Genomic DNA, 18,505 nt, shown 5'->3' with positions numbered 1-18,505 from the left:
TCAAGCTCATTCTACCAGAGCTAAGTCTTCTTCTTTGGCTTTATCTAGAGGTGTCCCTGTGGTAGACATTTGCAAGGCGGCAACTTGTGCCTCCCTGCACACTTTTGCGAAGCACCATTGCTTGGATTTGGAGGTAAGGAGGGACGGCCATTTTGCACTTTCCGTACTGCAGGATTTTTTGGTTTAGGTAGGCAGGCAGGCACACTCTCGGGCGTGAGCGAGACTGCTTGGGGATTCAATTAAAAAGGTAAGGAATCCACAGTCAGATGTATCCACCAGAAGGTGACCTGTCTCAGGACACCCCTGCGCCGCACGGCCACCAGCTGCTGCGTGTGCTCCTCGCCCCACTGCTGCTCGCAGAGCCTGCCTCGCTTATCCCGACCCTCGCCGTATCTGCGTGTGCTATCTCTCTTTTTCCCCATTTGTGCCGAATATCTCAGTTTGTCTGTTTATTTCCCCATTTGTGCCGTTTAACACCAGTTTCTTTTCCCATCTGTGCTGTTTTAATCTTTCTTCTCAAGTCTTGTTATTCGCATTGCATTTCTGTTTCCCCAGTGCTGTATTGTATTGTCACTGCCCGCCCCGCTTCCCGCCGCCGTGCTCGCGGCCACGCCCCCTTTTTCTTCTGTGCCCTTCCCGCTCCCGCCTCCCAGCTGCTCCTCCCTCCCTCCCACTTCGCCATAAATGGCGACCGCACGGACGCGCAGCGGTCACGCGCAGCGGGCGCGCCGAGGGCGCGCCAAAGGCAAGCCCGTCTGCGCCCGTCCGCGCCTGGACCGCGCCCAACGCCAGGACCCCTGGCCCCCACCGACGATGCAAGTCGACCCGACAGACATACGACGCCGCCGCCCTCATCGTACTCAATGCCGGCCGGAACCCTGCCTGCTGCCGAGCCGCCCCGAAACGCTTCCACGGACCCTTCACCTGCACAACCTGCAAGTTCACCTGCCTCCGAACATGCACCGCGCCCGCAAAGCCAAACCCCAGCAGCGATCTCAAGTGCATCCTGCTCAACACCCGCTCCATCCACAGACACTCCGTCGAACTCTGGAACCTGCTCGACACAACATCACCAGACGTCGCGTTACTCACTGAAACCTGGATGAACGCCTCCTCAGCCCCCGTCGCCATCGCCATCCCGGATGGATACAAGATCATCAGGAGGGACCGCGTCAACAAGACCGGAGGAGGCATCGCCATTGTCCACAAGAACACCATCCGCATCACGACCGACTCCAACAACACCTTCGCCGCCGCCGAGCACCTCCACTTCCAGATTCACACCGACCCAAAGACGACCCTCAGAGGCACCCTCATCTACAGACCCCCGGGACCACGCACACAATTCAGCGAAGACATCACGGACTTCATCAGCCCACACGCCCTCCCCTCCGCCGACTACATCCTCCTAGGGGACCGCAACTTCCACCTGGAGAACAATAAGGACCGCAACACTGCCGCCCTGCTGGACAACCTCGCAAACCTCGGACTCAAGCAACTGGTCAACACCCCCACCCACTACGCTGGCCACACGCTTGACTCCGTCTTCTCATCCAGCAAGCACATTGCCTTCAGCCACTCCACCGGACTTCACTGGACCGACCACAGCTGCGTCCACTTCAGCTTCAGAAAAACCACAACCCACCACCACCCGCAACAGGCTCCTCACAGAAGCTGGAGCAAGATCACCGCCGACCAGCTCACCACCTCCCTCAGCCAGAACCCACCTGCCAGCACACCGTACCCCAACGAAGTAGCCCGTAACTTCACGCAGTGGCTGACCGCCTGCGCCAACGACCTCGCACCACTGAAGAACCCTCCCAGCAAACCCAGAAACAAGAAGGCCCCCTGGTTCACCGACTAACTCAAGGACTCCAAAAAGACCTGCCGCACCCTCGAGAAAGCCTGGCTCCTCGACCGGACCACTGACAACATGACCGCCCTCAAACACGCGACCCGCAAGCACCACCAGCTCATCCACACCACCAACAAGAAATCACTGAAGGATCGACTGGACAACAACGCCCACGACAGCAAGGAACTCTTCAGCATCGTCAAGGAGTTCTCCAACCCCAGCACCGGCAACAACGACATCACCCCATCACAAGATCTCTGCGACTCCCTCGCCTCGTTCTTCCACCGTAAGATTGCCGACATCCACAACAGCTTCGGCACACCATCCTCGCACCCAACCGCCCAACCAACGCACCCCACCACAACCCTCCGCACCTGGACCGCAGTGACCACCGAAGACACAGCCCGCACGGTGAACACCATCCACTCCGGATCTCCGACTGACCCCTGCCCCCACCACGTCTTCAACAAGGCCGACTCCACCATCGCACCCCAACTCCGAGACCTCATCAACACCTCCTTCGACACCGCCACCTTCCCGGAGAGTTGGAAGCATGCTGAGCTCAGCGCCCTACTGAAGAAACCAACAGCGGACCCCACCGACCTCAAAAACTTCCGCCCTATCTCGCTCCTCCCTTTTCCTGCCAAAGTCATCAAGAAGATTGCCAACAGACAGCTTGCCGCCTTCCTCGAGACTAATGGATCCCTCGACCCCTCGCAGTCCGGTTTCAGAGCCAACCACAGCACCGAGACTGCCCTAATCGCAGCCACCGACGACATCCGAGCCCTTCTCGACAACGGGGAAACAGCGGCCCTCATCCTCCTGGACCTCTCCGCAGCGTTCGACACTGTCTGCCACCGCACCCTAGTCCAACGCCTCAGCAACACCGGCATCCAAGAGAAGGCATTGAAGTGGATCATCTCGTTCCCCGCAGGAAGAACACAGAGAGTCCGCCTCCCCCCGTTTCGTTCCGAGGCCACCGAAGTCATCTGCGGCGTCCCGCAAGGATCATCACTCAGCCCCACCCTCTTCAACATCTACATGAGACCTCTCGCAGCCATCGCACGCCAACACAACCTCAACATCATCTCATACGCCGACGACACCCAGCTGATCCTCTCCCTCACCAGAGACCCCGACACCGCCAGAACCAGCCTCCACGAAGGGATGAAAGACGTCGCCGAGTGGATGAAGAACAGCCGCTTGAAACTGAACTCAGACAAGACGGAAGTCCTCATCCTTGGACCATCACCCTCCGCCTGGGACGACTCCTGGTGGCCCCCAGCCCTGGGCACCGCCCCCAAGCCGACAGACCACGCACGCAACCTGGGCTTCATCCTGGACTCCTCCCTCTCGATGACCAGACAAGTCAACCCGTCTCCTCTTCATGCTTTCACACCCTCCGCATGCTCCGCAAGATCTTCCGATGGATCCCGATCAAAACCAGGAAAACGGTCACCCAGGCCCTCGTCACCAGCCGGCTGGACTACGGAAACACCCTCTACGACGGAACCACAGCCAAGCTACAGAAAAGACTACAGCCAAGCTACAGAAAAGACTACAGCGCATCCAGAACGCCTCCGCCCGACTCATCCTGGACATCCCTCAACGCAGCCACATCTCCGGCCACCTGAGGAACCTGCATTGGCTCCCCGTCAACAAGAGGATCACGTTCAGGCTTCTCACCCACGCACACAAATCTCTCCACAACCTGGGCCCCAAGTACCTCAACGACCGCCTGACCTTCCACACGCCCACCCACCAGCTACGGTCGGCCAGCCTCGCCCTCGCCGCAGTACCACGCATCCGTAGAGCCACCGCCGGAGGCAGATCCTTCTCCTACCTGGCGGCCAAGACATGGAACTCTCTCCCCATCCACCTTCGGCTGACCCATGACCACCTCGCCTTAGCAGTTCGCCTTAGCAGTAGCGGCCCCCTTCCCCGAAGCGCCTTGAGACCCTTCCGGGTGAGTAGCGCGCTATACAAGTGTTTTGATTGATTGATTGATTGAGAACAAGTTACTTACCTCGGTAACGCTTTGTCGAGTGGATATAGTATCTGTCTGTGGATTCCTCACTGACCCACTCCCCTCCACGTTGCCTGTCTGCCTATTATACCGAAAAATAATCAATGTCTTTCTTGTGTGATTTATTGTTTGAGTCATGTGATGCTTGGCTTTAGGAAATGTCTATGATGAAGAATTTCCAATGTGGGCTGTGTTTGTATACTGTGTACACTTGTGAAACTGTTGTCAATTCACCAGTTTGCCTCGAAGGCACTGAAAGTTTAGTCGACGAGGTCTTCTTATGGCTCCAAAGACGTCACGCGGAGTCGTGTGTGGATCCGTTCCATTGTGACATCCTCGTCGACATGGGAGAGCTGAGGAGAAAAGTTTCAGTGGAATGCTGCGCATTCGGCTAATTCAAAAGGTGAGGAATCCACAGGCAGATACTGTATCCACCAGAAAAAGTGTTACCGAAGGTAAGTAACTTATTAATTTTGCACATAGATGTGTATTGTGCTCAAATCAAAAACAATATGTAGTGAAAGTTATGGAATGGTGCAAGATTCTCGGCGTGGCCAAGAAGATCCAATAAATGCTGGCTTGATGGTACAAAGGTACTTGAACCACGGCAGTGCATATAGTCATGAACTAAGTGTTCAAGGCATGGGATGTGTTAAAGCCATCTATGATGGAAAAGGTGTGCTGTGGGTAAACAGCGGTAAATGCTGGTTTAATGGTACTAGAACCTCGATAGGCTGTATGAATCATGAGCGCAGCATTTCAGGCAAGGAACGTGAGAAAGTTGTCCATGTTGAAATAAGTAAAAAAGTTGTGCAGTGGGTAAACAGCGAGTTATTTAAAGTGCTTGTGCTGCAACTCAGGCTCATTCTGGCGGCTCTGTGTGAAGGTTGACCAGTCGCATGGTAATCCAGTAAAACTAAAATCTCCTGTGGCAATGTGTGTTATTGGAAAACCCGGTGTTCCAGGCATGGGACGTATAGAGGCCGTCTGTGCTAAACTGCGCGAAGAGGCATACAGCGAATGAATAAGTAGTCCAAAGATGAAATTAGCCAACTGAATAGATTCCTATAAGCCCATGACCCACTTTAGTGTCCCCACAGAACCCTAAATCACTGCTTAACACATTTGAGCTATAGGAGCATTCCTATATATAGATAGATGCTGTGGCTGGTTTACTTCTTGTAGGATGGTCCTTGGGTTTAAAGTGATCTCATGCCTTCATTGCATGCATGTACATGATAAGAACCCTGTTGTCATAGGTTTATATCCAGCAGGTTCGCTCAGCACTTCATCCTTCCTAGGTTAATGCAATTAGCACCATTGAGTTTGATAACAAAAAGCCTCTCTCATCAGCCCCATGAAATGTTTTGAGCAATGAACCGTGCATTTGTTGTGTTCTAAAACGCTCCGTCTTTTTGACATCGTTAAACAGGTTGATTTGGGTCGCTTTTAGCATAGCCTCTACATTTAGGGGCCGATTAGGATGGCGGACGGACTTGCGTCCGTCCGCCACCCTTGAGGAGGAGGGAACGTCCGCAGGGGCTGCGGCGTTCCCTCCGTCCTGATTAGGATGTGACCGCCAGGGTGGCGGTCACATCCTCCATATTTAACATTGCGGCGGGTGCAGCTTCAAGCTGCACCCGCCGCAATGTTAAAAAAGCATGTGTTACATTTACATGCACAAAGCGGCAGGGACCGCACGGTGCCTGCCGCTTTGTGCACGCAAATGCAGGGGGGTACCATAGGTACCCCCCATGTACACCCCCCACCCCCCATTCACCCAGGGGGCCCGCAACGGGCCCCCAAAGTGAATGTCCGTATGCTTTTCCATGGCGGAAAAGCCGCCTTGGAAAAGCAGTTTTACACATACATCATAATATGGCGGACGGTGTCTCATAGACACCGCCTGCCATGTTATAGCTTTTCCGCCGCGGTCGGAAGCCGACCGCGGCGGAAAAGCGGCGGACGGAATTCCAGACCCACCAGCCATCCTAATTTGGCGGTGGGTCTTTGGTGACTCCGCAGAGGATTTTCCGCCTCCTCCGGGCCGGAGGTGGCTTCCGCCGGCCCGGAGGAGGCGGAAAATCCTCCATCCTAATCGGCCCCTTACTGTTGTAGCAACTACAAGGGAGTTAGACAACAAAAACGGAAGAAGCCAGCCTTCACTTAAAGTTTCTCTGAAAAGAACCTCACTTGGCATGCCACAGGCAAATCTTGATTCAACTTGATGCAGGCTTCTGTTGTGCCTGATCTTGAGATCATTCAAGTTGTGGGTTTGGTTAAAGATGCCTACGCCATCACTTGGTCTCCTGCCTAAAAACGTTTATGTAATAGACTTTCATTTGATTCACCTCTATCAATAAAAGTTAACCATTTGCATAGTATCTTCTTTTGTCTTCTACATTGAATCTGCACCCCTGTAATTAATTAATTAACTTTTCCCTCTGCTCTTTGATAAATAATGATCTTTCTATTCTAGGTTTGAAGTTTTAAGCTTTCTGATGCTGTGCTACAACTCAGCCATTGTTTATATGCCTCCCTCTTCATATCAGTCACTCTGCAGGATGGGCTCCCGGTAAGTAGCATCAATCACTTTGGGAAGTAGAAGAAATTCCTCTACCTGTAACTGGATGTCTATCTCAGGAGATATAGTTCATAGACATCCTCTCTTTTCTTATTGCTCAGAGTACATTACGGGCGTTGCTCTTCATGATAGCAAATTGCGATAGCCCTTGTTTAACATTCTCTATCATTTATTAAAAAGCTAGAGTAAACATCCCACAACCTGGAACATCAACATATTGCTACTAATAGTAAATCCACAGTGCTACCCTAACATCACTTACAAAATCTAGAAAAATGAAACGAAAGAAGACATGCTATGTATATGCCAGCAAAAACATGCCCAAAAACATTGATTAAAAAACACTTGCTTATTAGTCAGTCTAGTATTTATATCTACCAGAGCCCTTTTGATTGACACAGCAGCCTACAGACAACAGTCCACAACCTTATATGCAGCAAAACATGAATTTTAGCATGCAGAAAATGTGATTTATTATGATGGCAAGGTAATTGTTCTTAAAAATAATAGGCATTATATTCTACTACACAAAAGGATATAGTCATGTTTAATGCAAAGGTTTTATTTACTCCAGTATTGGAACTTTCATAGATTCACATGCTTAAATCATTCTCCGTCATCGAGATGGCAGTCCCACGGTACCTTATAATAGCAGTGCAACTTTAAATACAGACTAGAAAGGCCCTAAGCCCTTTGGTTTTGTAACATGTCCTAGTCCTTTTTAAAAAAGAGACCAAACTTAGGTTTGAACCAATCAGATTCCCCTGCCCTCTAGAATACTCCTGTGAGAAGCTCCAGTCCCTCAGATTTTCTACCGCACGTCATGCTTGGGAGTCTCCACTGAAGTCAGCTCAGTTATACCTGTTCTGAACTATTCATGGAATTCCAAACCTTATTACTTCAGGGGTATACAGATTTATCAACACCAGTCTGTCTGTATATCTTGACTTCAATTCTGACTTCATCATGTCAGATAGGGAGTTTTTTTTCCATGGCCTGTTCTACCTGTGGTAAGAAGAGGCTTCGTTCAGTGCTTAAGTTGTAAAAAAATGTTTTAAAAAATCTGTGCCAGGGCTCTCATCAGGAGGCCACAGCAGCCTGCACCACAACATTGCCCCTGCCATGCTGTAAATAGTAGTAATAACACAATTCTCTTAAAGGGGATACTCATCAATAGTCCTATTCACTGAATAGTCCTGCCCACGTGCGGGATCCCGGAGCAATAGCCAATAATATGCATATGTCTACATACATATATATATATATATATATATATATATATATATATATATATATATATATATATATATATATATATATATATATATACAATATATATACACATAAATACCCATATATATAGATAATATGCATATACATATGCATCCTGAAAAACACCATATTAGGCTCAAAAACTGCCGTTATGACATGTAAAACTTACTTTTGACCAAATAAAGACATATAAGTCACCATATATGATATATGTAAAGAAGAAAACTGCCCTGAGTTTCTTTGAAACATACAACCTTTATTTTCAAAGGTAAAAACAGGCAGGATCATAGAGGCAGGTTTAGTTATAAGAATGGCTTGGGCTGCTGGTAATAGTAATTTTAATGTATATTGAATTAATATTTAACTGTTATTGAGATCATCTCCAAATTAGATGGACAGCGCCACCTTGTGGCAGATGGTCGCAAGTGAAGGTGTATATATTTTTTTAACAAGGAATTTTGCACTACTATCTGTATGTGAGAAATTAAGTAATAACAATAAAAAGAAAAATAGTTATGCAGCATATCAAAAATGAAAACACCTTAAACAGATTCTAGTGTTATTCTTTGAATGAATAAGGTATGAAAGCAAAAATATTTTCTTATACAGAGAAGGAGGTAACTTTATTTTCCTTTCATTTTCCTTGTCTTGTGCCATTTATTTAAGACATAATTTGTTTCATTGCGTGCTTTGCTAAATGAAAGTCATCCTGCTTTTTTTTATAATTAAGAGACTAAAGACTGATGTTTTGGCAATAATTGGATTTATACTTTGCCGGAATCATTTCTTGCTACATCCTCCGAGCTTTGTATGGCTGGCATTCATTGTAGTGATGGAGATTACTTCCAATACTCCCATAGTCGAGCCCTTTATGGCAGTCATCCGACCAGGCCCCAGACCCTTCGCAATGACTTGAACATGGCATACGCCTTTACGAGTGGCTTTTGATGCTGCGGAGATACCAGCGGCTTGCTCTGAAATGGCTGTGCTCTTCTTGTCATTCTTCAAGACTTCTGTGCCACAGGAGGTACGGGTAAGTGGCTCATTTTCAGGGGACATGACTTGAATGTGCGTTTTCTATGTTGATATGATATGAGCTATTGGGATTTCTTCATTCTTCTTTTCTCCCCATCTTAAGCTTCTTTTTTCTCCTGATATTGGTGGGGAGAGATGGTCATTCCTTGAGCTTTAGGTTTCTGTGACTTCAGGAGTCCGACTAATATTCTCTGTTGATCCATGCAGCTTTTGTATGCCTGTGTGCACACCTTGACCCAAAGCAACATTTCGAGCCCATGTGGTGTTGGTGGACTTTGCAGGGTAAAGAAGCAGTCAGCACACAGCAGCAGTGAGGGAGTTCATGACCTACAAACCCTGTGTAGTATTCATTAGATGCTTCTATTGCTTCGCTGGGCAGCCTACAAGACCAACAAGCGCCTTTGTTGACAATTAAGTGCTGGTGCTGAGCATCAGAAGCAACCGGCTCAAATTAAGAACTGGCTTCATTCGAATGATCCTCATCAGAACTGTATATATTGTCTTTATCCAGTTCATAAGGTCAAAAAATGCAAGGTTGTTGTACCTTTTATACTGAAACACGGATGGACTTTAAATGGAAGGCTGCTGATATGGCGCCAAAAACTTGAAACCAGGAAGGAGCTGGTGTCTGATGATGACAGTGAGGACTCTTTATCCTCCTCAAGAAAGTCGCAGAAGAGGGAGAGATCATGTCAATCTCAGTCTTCTCTGGAGGAACATAACAAAAAACACTCATGGGTCTTAAAGAGGGCACATTCTTCAAAATCTCCTCAGAAAGGTAAGGTTTCTTCCAGGCGAAAGGAGAAAGAGACCATCTGTCTCCTCAAATAGGCCTAAAAAAAGCTAAGTCTGACCTGCCTACACCACCTCCTAAGGTCTCTCTCTCCTTCAAGAAACCAGCATCTGCACCATCTACTGACCGATCTTTGATGAGCGCCTCTTAATCCATGAAAATAGCATTGTCTGCACTATTGATGATGAAGACATACACAGCGGGTTGAAGACAGCTACCACGAGCACTATTTCCACACTGCCTACAACCTCGTCTTCCTCGACGATGACATCCTTGTCAACAGCTAATATACCTAGACTGTCGACGCTGAAGATTACTCTGACCAAGTTGTCGATGACAGTGAAGACTGTTCCTCTGTTGATGACGGCGGCTCCCCCGTCAATGATGACGTCTCTCCCGTTGACAAAAGACACTGCTCTCTCAACATCGTTGCTTCCATCCTGTAAAAATAAGGCATTGAACTCATGCACATACCTCTCCAGGCAAGGTATCACCATTGCTACCAGCCCACCTGTTGGATGAAGAAGATTTGATGGGGAGGGGCCCTTTGGGGTTGCACATAGCCAATCTGGACAGCATGTCAAGTGCCAGGAGGACAAGTATAATGAGTGTGTATCTGAGGAACAAGAGCATTACGTATCTCCAGACCGATACCACCAACAATACCAAGAAGAAAGTGTGTGTCTGCCTTCCTCATTAGTTACAGACCTGCAATTCATGCCATCAGATTACAGAAAGTCTTTTCTACCAACTTCATCTACTGCTGCACAAGCTTCCTTACCTTTAAAATCTCCACCTGGGCAGCCATCTACTACACAGCATATGTCGGTAAGACATACTCCACAAACAGCTCTCCTGCAGGACCCAGCAACTTCTGATGATGTTCTCCAGGGCCGCACCTAGAGTCTGGAACTCGCTGCCACAAAACATTAGAAGTATCCCAAACTTTAAGAAGGAAGCCACGATTTTTCTTTTGAGCAAATACCTGCCATAACACTCTCCCAGAGCATTCACTTATTTCAGCTTAGCTTACTCATCAGCTCTCGTCGTGGCATAACCGCGCACACCTTTGTATACTCAAGGGTCTATGAATCCCGCTGCTTGAGAGGCTGACCACTGATCGGCCTGGCTGTACCCAATTTGTTATTTGTAACTTATACTTTCTTGTATGTTGTCTAGGATGTTGCAAAATGTGTACTTCAGTGTAACCTTAGAGGGCAGATGTTAAGGTAGTCGCCTTTGCTCTTCTGCGGCTCTGTTTTTTTGCCTCTGTTTCTCTCTCTGATGTTAGTTATGATTGCTTGCTTTTTCCACTGAAAGTTTCTAATTTTCTGTGAAGCGCTCTGATACCCTGATCAGGTCGTGTTCACGCACTATAAAACTCGAAATAAATAAATGACGAAGAAGAGGGGGATCTCCATGACCCCCCCCCCCCCCACACAGAAAGGGATGAGTATCTCTTGATTGCACCATGATCTCCAGTGGATTACCCACCTGAAGACATTGGAGGATTCCATAACCTGCTTGAAAGAAAGGCAAAAAGGTTCGACCTGCCCATGCCCACTACTCAGACTGCTTTTTTTATGATTTCAAGGAGCCCTTTCAGAAGAGTGTGAGAGCTATGCCCATTGTGAGCTACATATGGGATGAGGGCTTGATAAAAAAATACAAGGGTGCAGCGGATGCTCTTGGTTGTCTCAGTGGCCACCCAAAGCCTGATTCAGTTATTACATAGGCAGCCCAGCGCAGATCTAAGAATTCCTCTGCGCCAATCTCCGTTCCTACAGACAAGGAGAGTATGCACCTTGATAATATTGGTAAGCGCTATTCATCCATGTCCGTGCTTACGTTAAGGGCGGTGAATTCCATGGTGGTTCTCAGACAATATGATCCACAAATGTGGATCCAATAGTGCTCCATTTCCAGGCCATCTCCCATAGGACATCAGAACAGAGGCCAGAAAAGTTCTACAGGAGGGGGAGCACACATCATCGGAGGTGATTGATTGTGTCATGGACATTGCCACTACTGCTTCCAGACAACTTGCAGGAGCAGTTGTGTTAAGGAGGCTGGGCTTGCTGGAAGCTACCTCTTTTAGGCCGGAGGACCAAAATAAGATCTTGGATCTGCCCTTCAATGGCGAAGCCCTTTTCATCAAGCATATTGACACAGCCCTACAAGCCATAAAACCAGACAGATACAGTTAAATCATTGGGTACACTTCAATACAGGAAATTGGCCTTTCGGGAGGTAACCAACATTATCAATACCGGGGCGGAGCTAGCTCGCAAACACGATGTCTGTCTGAGCCGTTTGCTCCCTTGTCTTGATGACTGTCCTGCATAAATCCTGCGTGCCTAACTGCTCCCAGTGGCCCTAATCTGCAGCCCTGTGCCTCGGAATAAAAGCGGATCGCGAATGAGGCGAGATTGAGCCGGTAAACTGCCAATTACTGCTGCTACAGACACTATGGCCTGACGTCCCGGGCCGCCTCTGCAGCCTGGGGCCTGTGGTGGGGAGGCGTGCAGACGTTTCGTACGCCGCTGCGGCCGCCTGTTCTGCTGTGGGAGGCACGGTGCTCGGAGAGGGCTTTGGAGTACGTTCGCCCCCCCTCCTCTGCAAGATACTAGGGCCTGGTGGGGAGGAGACATCCTGGGCCGCCCGTTCGAGCCTCTGGTCCAGCGCTGTCGAATGCCCGACCGTGAAAGAGAGCTCCACCGGGGCACGACGGAGGAGGAGATCCGACCGGCTTCTGGCTGCGGCGCTCCCGGCATGGGGCGGTGAGCGGCAGCTTGGCCTTCGGATGGGAGTTGACCCTGATGCCTCGCTCCTTCCGCTGCAGAGGCGGAGTGCGGCACGGGGAGCGAGAGCAGCTGCGGAGTGAGACGCGGTGCGAGCGTGGGCCCTGGGAGCGGCTGGTTGGCCCCGCCCGCTGCTGCTGCGGCCTCTCTGCACCCAACAGTACATTGGGGCCCTTGATCGATCTGGACTTCGCCCTACTAAGGACCACCCGGAGGAGCAAAATCACCTGCTTGGGGTAAGGAGTGCGGATGGGGAGACAGTGCGCAGAGCCTGCCTACGTGGTGATGGTGGCAGTGACGAATTAGGGGGTGACTACTGCCATATAGTGCACTGGATAGAGCGTTGGGGCGGATACTCGCTGAGGGACAGTGGTGGCACCGACTGGAACGCGCCCCATATGGATCTGGGGCCATCAGACTTGAGCATTGAGATGAACTGGTGGGACGCAGTCGGACCCTGTGGAGCTGCGCGACGATTCAACAGACTGACCCCTGGTTCTAGCGCATGAGCGCCTGGTGGTGAGGAGCGACAGGTTTGAGAGCAGGCTGTCTTGACAATAGTGGTCTTCCCGCGTGGAGCCTTCTCAGCGCTGAGAGCTGCGTGGCGGCGGCATAGGCGACTACACACAGAGCGGCCCTCCTAGCTCCGGGCAGCGCTGCCCCAACAGGTCCCAGCAGGATGGGGCGCACCAACAGGACGCAATCCAAGCTGTCCTTTGATCCTAAAGGTTCTAAGTCTAGCGACTCTGCACCTGGGAGAGACCGGGGAGCAGGAGCCGACAGAGGAACCCCCGCAGCAAGACATACCAGCCTACTATTGGCAATGGAAATGAGCCTGCAGGGAGGTCTGGCCTCCCTGGGAAGCAAGATGGACGTGATTTCCTACCGCATGGACCGCTTGGTGGAGAGGCTCGACAAACAAGCGGAGCGTATCGACATGTTGGGACGCCACCTCACGGAGGTGGAGGAGGCCCAGACCTCCCTGGATGCTGACAACAAACAGATGAGCAGAGCAATGCAAATGCTGCTGGATAAGACCGAGGACTTTGTGGCGCGCTCTAGGAGGTGTAATCTTCGCATCACAGGCCTTCCTGAGAATACATCGACGGGGAACATGGAAGTCTTTGTTGAAAATCTATTGTAGAAACTCCTGGGTGATACTGCGTTCTCCGCTATGTTCGTGGTGGAACGGGCCCACCGCTCACTGGGTCCGAGACCTAAACCGAGTGCGCCTCTGAGACCCATAGTTGCTAAGTTGCTCAACTACAGGGACCGTGACGTGGCACTAAGACTTGAGAGGGAAAAGCAACCACTGCACTACGAGGGCTCTGTCCTTTCACTATTCCCGGACCGGCGAAGTTACGGATTAACAGACAAGAGTAATCCATGATCTTTACAGGTCCTAAAGCCCTGCAGAAAGGCATCAAAGACTGGGGCAGAGAGAGTTGCCCCTCGCTGAACAGAGCGGATGAGGCTTCGGGAGGTTCCTTAGAGGAGCAGGACTAACTGTGCTGATTGTGGGCTAGCTATGAGATTGCTACTGACTGTGTTGGGAGACGCGGGTGAGGAATGTTCTACACTGGATGCCCTGACACTTTTTGCTGTGCTCCATTGACTCTGGACAATTGGTGCAGGACTGACCTAGTTATGCACAGATAAGCAGCATGATTTATAATGCATGATGTAGCGCGGGGTGTGAGGTCAGAGGGGGAATTAAGGGAGATGATTCACAGGGGCTAGGCTGTACCCCACTCTGCTTGTGCGATTTGGGCGATGCTAAATGAGAGCTCTCTGAGGCGGGTAGTTACAGATGATGAGGTTACTGGTTAGGCGCGGGTGGTCGTCAGAGGGCGGCCTAGAATATCGGGATACACTCTGTGTTGATAGATGTCATTGCTGACCCTTTATCTTCTCTAGGAGGAAACACTGTTGAACTGACCTGAGAACATAGGATGGAGAATACGGCGGGCGCACTGCTTGTTCCTTCACCACACGCAATTTAGACGTTAATGGTCTATTTGTTAAGGAATGGCTGGTTGGAGCTGATGGTTATACGCATGATACCATGGTATTGAGGTGGCGTAGGAGCAGGGCAATGTTACAAATTTTTTGACTAAAGTTTGCATATTGAGGGCTACCTTTGCCCTCGTGTGATACCCACTGCCTTTGGATACAGGGGAGCGAGGGGGGCTTTGTTTTATTGATCTGGGCTTGATGGTTCTAGGGTTGGGTTGGGTGTCTTGGATGAGCTCTGCGGGTTGGGGGGGAGATCGCGGCCTAGTTTGGGATGGGCAGGCGTGGGTGGGTGCGAGATGGGTGGTGGACAGGGGCTGCGGCGCCTGGAAGGGCTGGAGAGGGGAGTGCTTGTTTATTGAGGGAATGTTACACAATTTTACATATGTGGCAATGGCGGAATTCTTAGATACGAGGTTTGACTGGACACTATTGGTAGGGGACTTATGCAGACTGCTACAGACGGGATGACTGGGGAGGGGACAGCCTTAGACTCACTGATGTTAGTGACCTGGAATGTGCGAGGCCTAAACGACCACCGGAAGGTTCGAAAGGTTTTACAATATTTTGCCAGTCATTGTGTAGATATAGCCCTATTACAGGAGACGCACTTTCCCCCAGACAGCCATATATTACGATACCGGGGCCTCATGGGTAATGTACACGCGGCTGGGTACACAACACATGCATGAGGCGTCCTTACGTGGGTCAATCCAAGAACCTCACTGAAGATGACACCGCTTGTGACGGACAGGGAGGGGAGATACACGATTACTAGTTGCTGCGGCAAGGGCACGGAACTCTGCATAGTACATACTTATGGCCCTAATTACGACCATCTGGATTTCTACACAGAGCTAGCAGCTAAGATTTCAACATACTCGGAGGGGATGACTTTTTTGGGTGGGGCGATTTCAACATGACACCGCAACCTCAGTTCTGGCCGTCGGAGCTCGGCTCTCCCCCTACCCCAGCAAAAACAGTAAAGAGTCTGGGCCTAATCATCGACGCCGAACTCTCCCTCAAAGCCCAAGTTGGAGCAGTAATCTCATCATGCATGTACCAACTTCGGAGGATTCGCAAAGTCTGTCACCTTCTCCCTCCCGCGGCACTCACTCAAACTGTCACCTCACTTGTGCTCTCCCGTTTGGACTTTTCCAACTCCATTTATCACGGTCTTCCACAATTTCTGTTACACCGCCTCCAAGTCGTCCAGAATCAGGCGGCCCGCTTGATCCATGGAACCCCAGATGGCAATCAGCCAAGCCTCTGCTCCATAGCCTCCACTGGCTCCCAATAGACCAAAGGGCTGCTTCAAGGTGGCATGTCTCACCTTCAAAGCCCTTCACTGCTCCGGCCCTGGGTTTCTCAAATCCCTCATCCGTCCCCACTGTCCTACACGCAACCTCCGATCAGCCCACCGTGACCTGCTAGTCACCCCCAAAAACAAAACTAAGCAATTCGGCAGCCGCTGTTTCTCCTACCTAGCTCCTATGCTCTGGAACCTCCTTCCTCTGTCTATTAAATCTTCTTCCTCTCTTCTTACTTTCAGAAAACTGTTAAAAACCTATTCCCCCTCCCTCCCCCCCCTTAGCTAGGTTTTTCGCCTCCTGCGTTTCCTCCTCACCCACTCTGTCTATCAGCGCCAGGAAGCTTCGGCGTCCGCGCGCTTTACAAATGGCACCTAAGATAAGATAAGGTAAGTGTGAAGTGTGGGGGTGGGCGGGCCGGAATAACAGGCGTGAAGGCCGGATGTACTGCGCTATGATTAGCAAGAGTTTTATTGGATACAGAAAAGACAAGCCCTTGGGCACGGTGATTAGGTACAATCCTCGGGGTTCGTGTTGGGGTTCCTAGCGAGGAAGGTCCGATGGTGAGAACACAGGTAGGTCGTCCACTGCAGGGCTGGTGTTCTCCTTCCTGGTTGCGGGCGTTGGGGTGTCCCTCAGAGATAAAGGAAAGAGATACAGGGCAGTTAGTTCCAATGGTCACGGAACTCGGACGACTGACACCGGCACCGGGAGAGTGAGGGTGGAAATAGACGGTGAGGGAGGGCGGTAGGGTAGGGGAAGAAAGGAAAGAAAAGACGGGGTGTAGGGACAGAGTGCAAATTGTGGGGGGGGGGGGTTTTGGCGGAATGTATAATACAGTGTAGGGGTGATTATACTATACAGTGGGGTGTGCGTGACTTCTGTACAAGGTTTACACTATTTACACTAATTACACGGGGAGGGGGAAACACGGAGAATGGTAACAGTTTACTCACGTGCCCCGCCGTAACTCTCATCCGAGTTACGGCGCTTTCCAGCCACCTCCTGAGGATGCCACCAATCCTCGCACCAAACGTCTTCCTCTTCTTCCCTCTCTCGCCTCGTCCTCTCTTCTACAATCTCCGCTGCCGGTCCTTCGCGTCTCGCCAACTCCTGCCACAAGTCCACCGCTGGGAACGTCTCCTCCTCTGCTTCGCCGGCTTTTCTATCATCCGATCGGGTTCCTGAGGAAAGGCTTCCAGGGTCAGGCGGGGTCACTTCCGGTCCTTTAGTAGCCGTTGTACTTCCGGGGTCGATCCAGGCCGCTTCCGGTCCGCTGCGCTCCGGTGGTGCTGTCGGCGCCTGCAGGGAGACAGAGAGAGGTGTAGCCGGTTTTGGCTGTGGGTTAGTGATGCCGCCCGTAGGGGCGTTCCTACGGTATCGCTGTGCCCGGGAGGTAAGGGCCGCCCCTTCACAATAAGATAACCATGTATTGACTGGTCGGACGGCCCTGTTCACCGGCCGTCGACCTCTGCTAGGGTGTTGGAGATGCAGCTTATCAGTTTGGACTTATGCGACGTTTGGAGGCATAGACACCCCACACTAGGCGGATTCACGCATTACACGGCCCCACATAATATACACACTAGAATAGACTATTGGTTTGTTTCATCACAAACATCACGGCCTGCACAATATTGCCACATACATATTTGGACCACTCACCGATATTGTCGATGGTCACACCAACGTGACGCATTCCACCATTTGCATGGCGCTTCCCTCCATACTCCTTGTTGGATGCCCTTTTTAGGGAGGAGTTGGCGACGGCAATTGAAAAGTTTTTTGATGCCAATGTAGGCTCCGTTGACTCGTTCCAGAATATCTGGGAGGCGTTCAAGCTGTATGTTAGAGGAATCACTATCTCTAAACACTCGGGAGTTCTAAAATCGATTAGAGGCAGACTACAGGCCTTGGAAACCAAACTCAAAGAATTGGAGCACAAACGTCTCCAAGACCATAGCGAAGCTCTTACCCAGGAGCTAGCTAGGGTTCTGCAGGAGTATAACGAGGAGGCTGATGCCGAAGTCAAGCAATTAGGCAAATACCCAACAGCTAGATCATATTGTGAAGGAGTACGCCCGGGGGCGGTTCTTGCGCGCCTAGCTAAGCAGGGCAGGAACAGAACGAGTATACCAGTGCTAAGGTCCGTGACGACGGATGAGCCCCTTTCGAATGAACAGGTTGCGGAACGGTTTCGTGAATATTGCGCAGCGCTGTATGCCTCACGTGGCCCAGCCTCGAAGGAGCGTGTTCTCGATTACCTCTCTCATATAGAGCTGCCTTTGCTCCCCAATTCACACTGCAGGTTTCTAGTGCGACCGTTTGAACGGGATGAAATTGTCTTGGAGCTGTCTGAAATGAGGGCTGGAAGCGCGCCGGACTTCCTCAAAGTAGCCTTTTACAAGGTGTTTACAGATCTCCTGTTGCCCAATTTACTCACCCTATTTAACGACATGGCGAACACAGGTACTATGCCGCCATCGATGCGAGAAGCGATCCTCATCGCGATTCTTAAACCAGGCGAAGACCCGGGAGACTGCGCGTCGTATCGCCCTCTGTCACTATTAAATGTGGACGCGAAGATTTTTGCCAAATTGATTTCCAATCGTCTTAGTCCTATGGTTACCACACTAGTAGCCCCAGAGCAGGCCGGATTTGTTCCCACTCGCAACCTTACGTATAATCTTAGAACAGCATTCGCGGCCTTCAAACACACACGACCAGAGGTGCCTGCGGTCGCGGTTTTCCTAGACATGGAGAAGGCCTTTTATTCGGTCGAGTGGCTTTTCCTGAGACAAGTACTGAGCCGGATG

General features: G+C 50.5%; 1 protein-coding gene and 1 pseudogene across 2 annotated transcripts in view; one reads left to right on the top strand and one right to left on the bottom strand.

Moving 5' to 3' along the window:
- Positions 1-18,505, top strand: part of HYCC2 (hyccin PI4KA lipid kinase complex subunit 2) — a 699,566-nt gene that overhangs the window by 567,714 nt on the left and 113,347 nt on the right. For both annotated transcript variants that reach the window (XM_086955234.1, XM_086955235.1), the window contains exon 8: positions 6,361-6,456. In XM_086955234.1, the coding sequence (XP_086811360.1) occupies positions 6,361-6,456 (96 nt within the window). The remainder of the gene's footprint in view (positions 1-6,360; positions 6,457-18,505) is intronic.
- Positions 8,518-9,096, bottom strand: LOC147730426 (small ribosomal subunit protein uS11m pseudogene; annotated as a pseudogene).

This window comes from Lissotriton vulgaris, chromosome 2_1, assembly GCF_964263255.1.
Source record: "Lissotriton vulgaris chromosome 2_1, aLisVul1.2, whole genome shotgun sequence".
Lineage (NCBI taxonomy): Eukaryota > Metazoa > Chordata > Amphibia > Caudata > Salamandridae > Lissotriton > Lissotriton vulgaris.
This window is presented reverse-complemented; position numbering and strand designations above follow the sequence as displayed.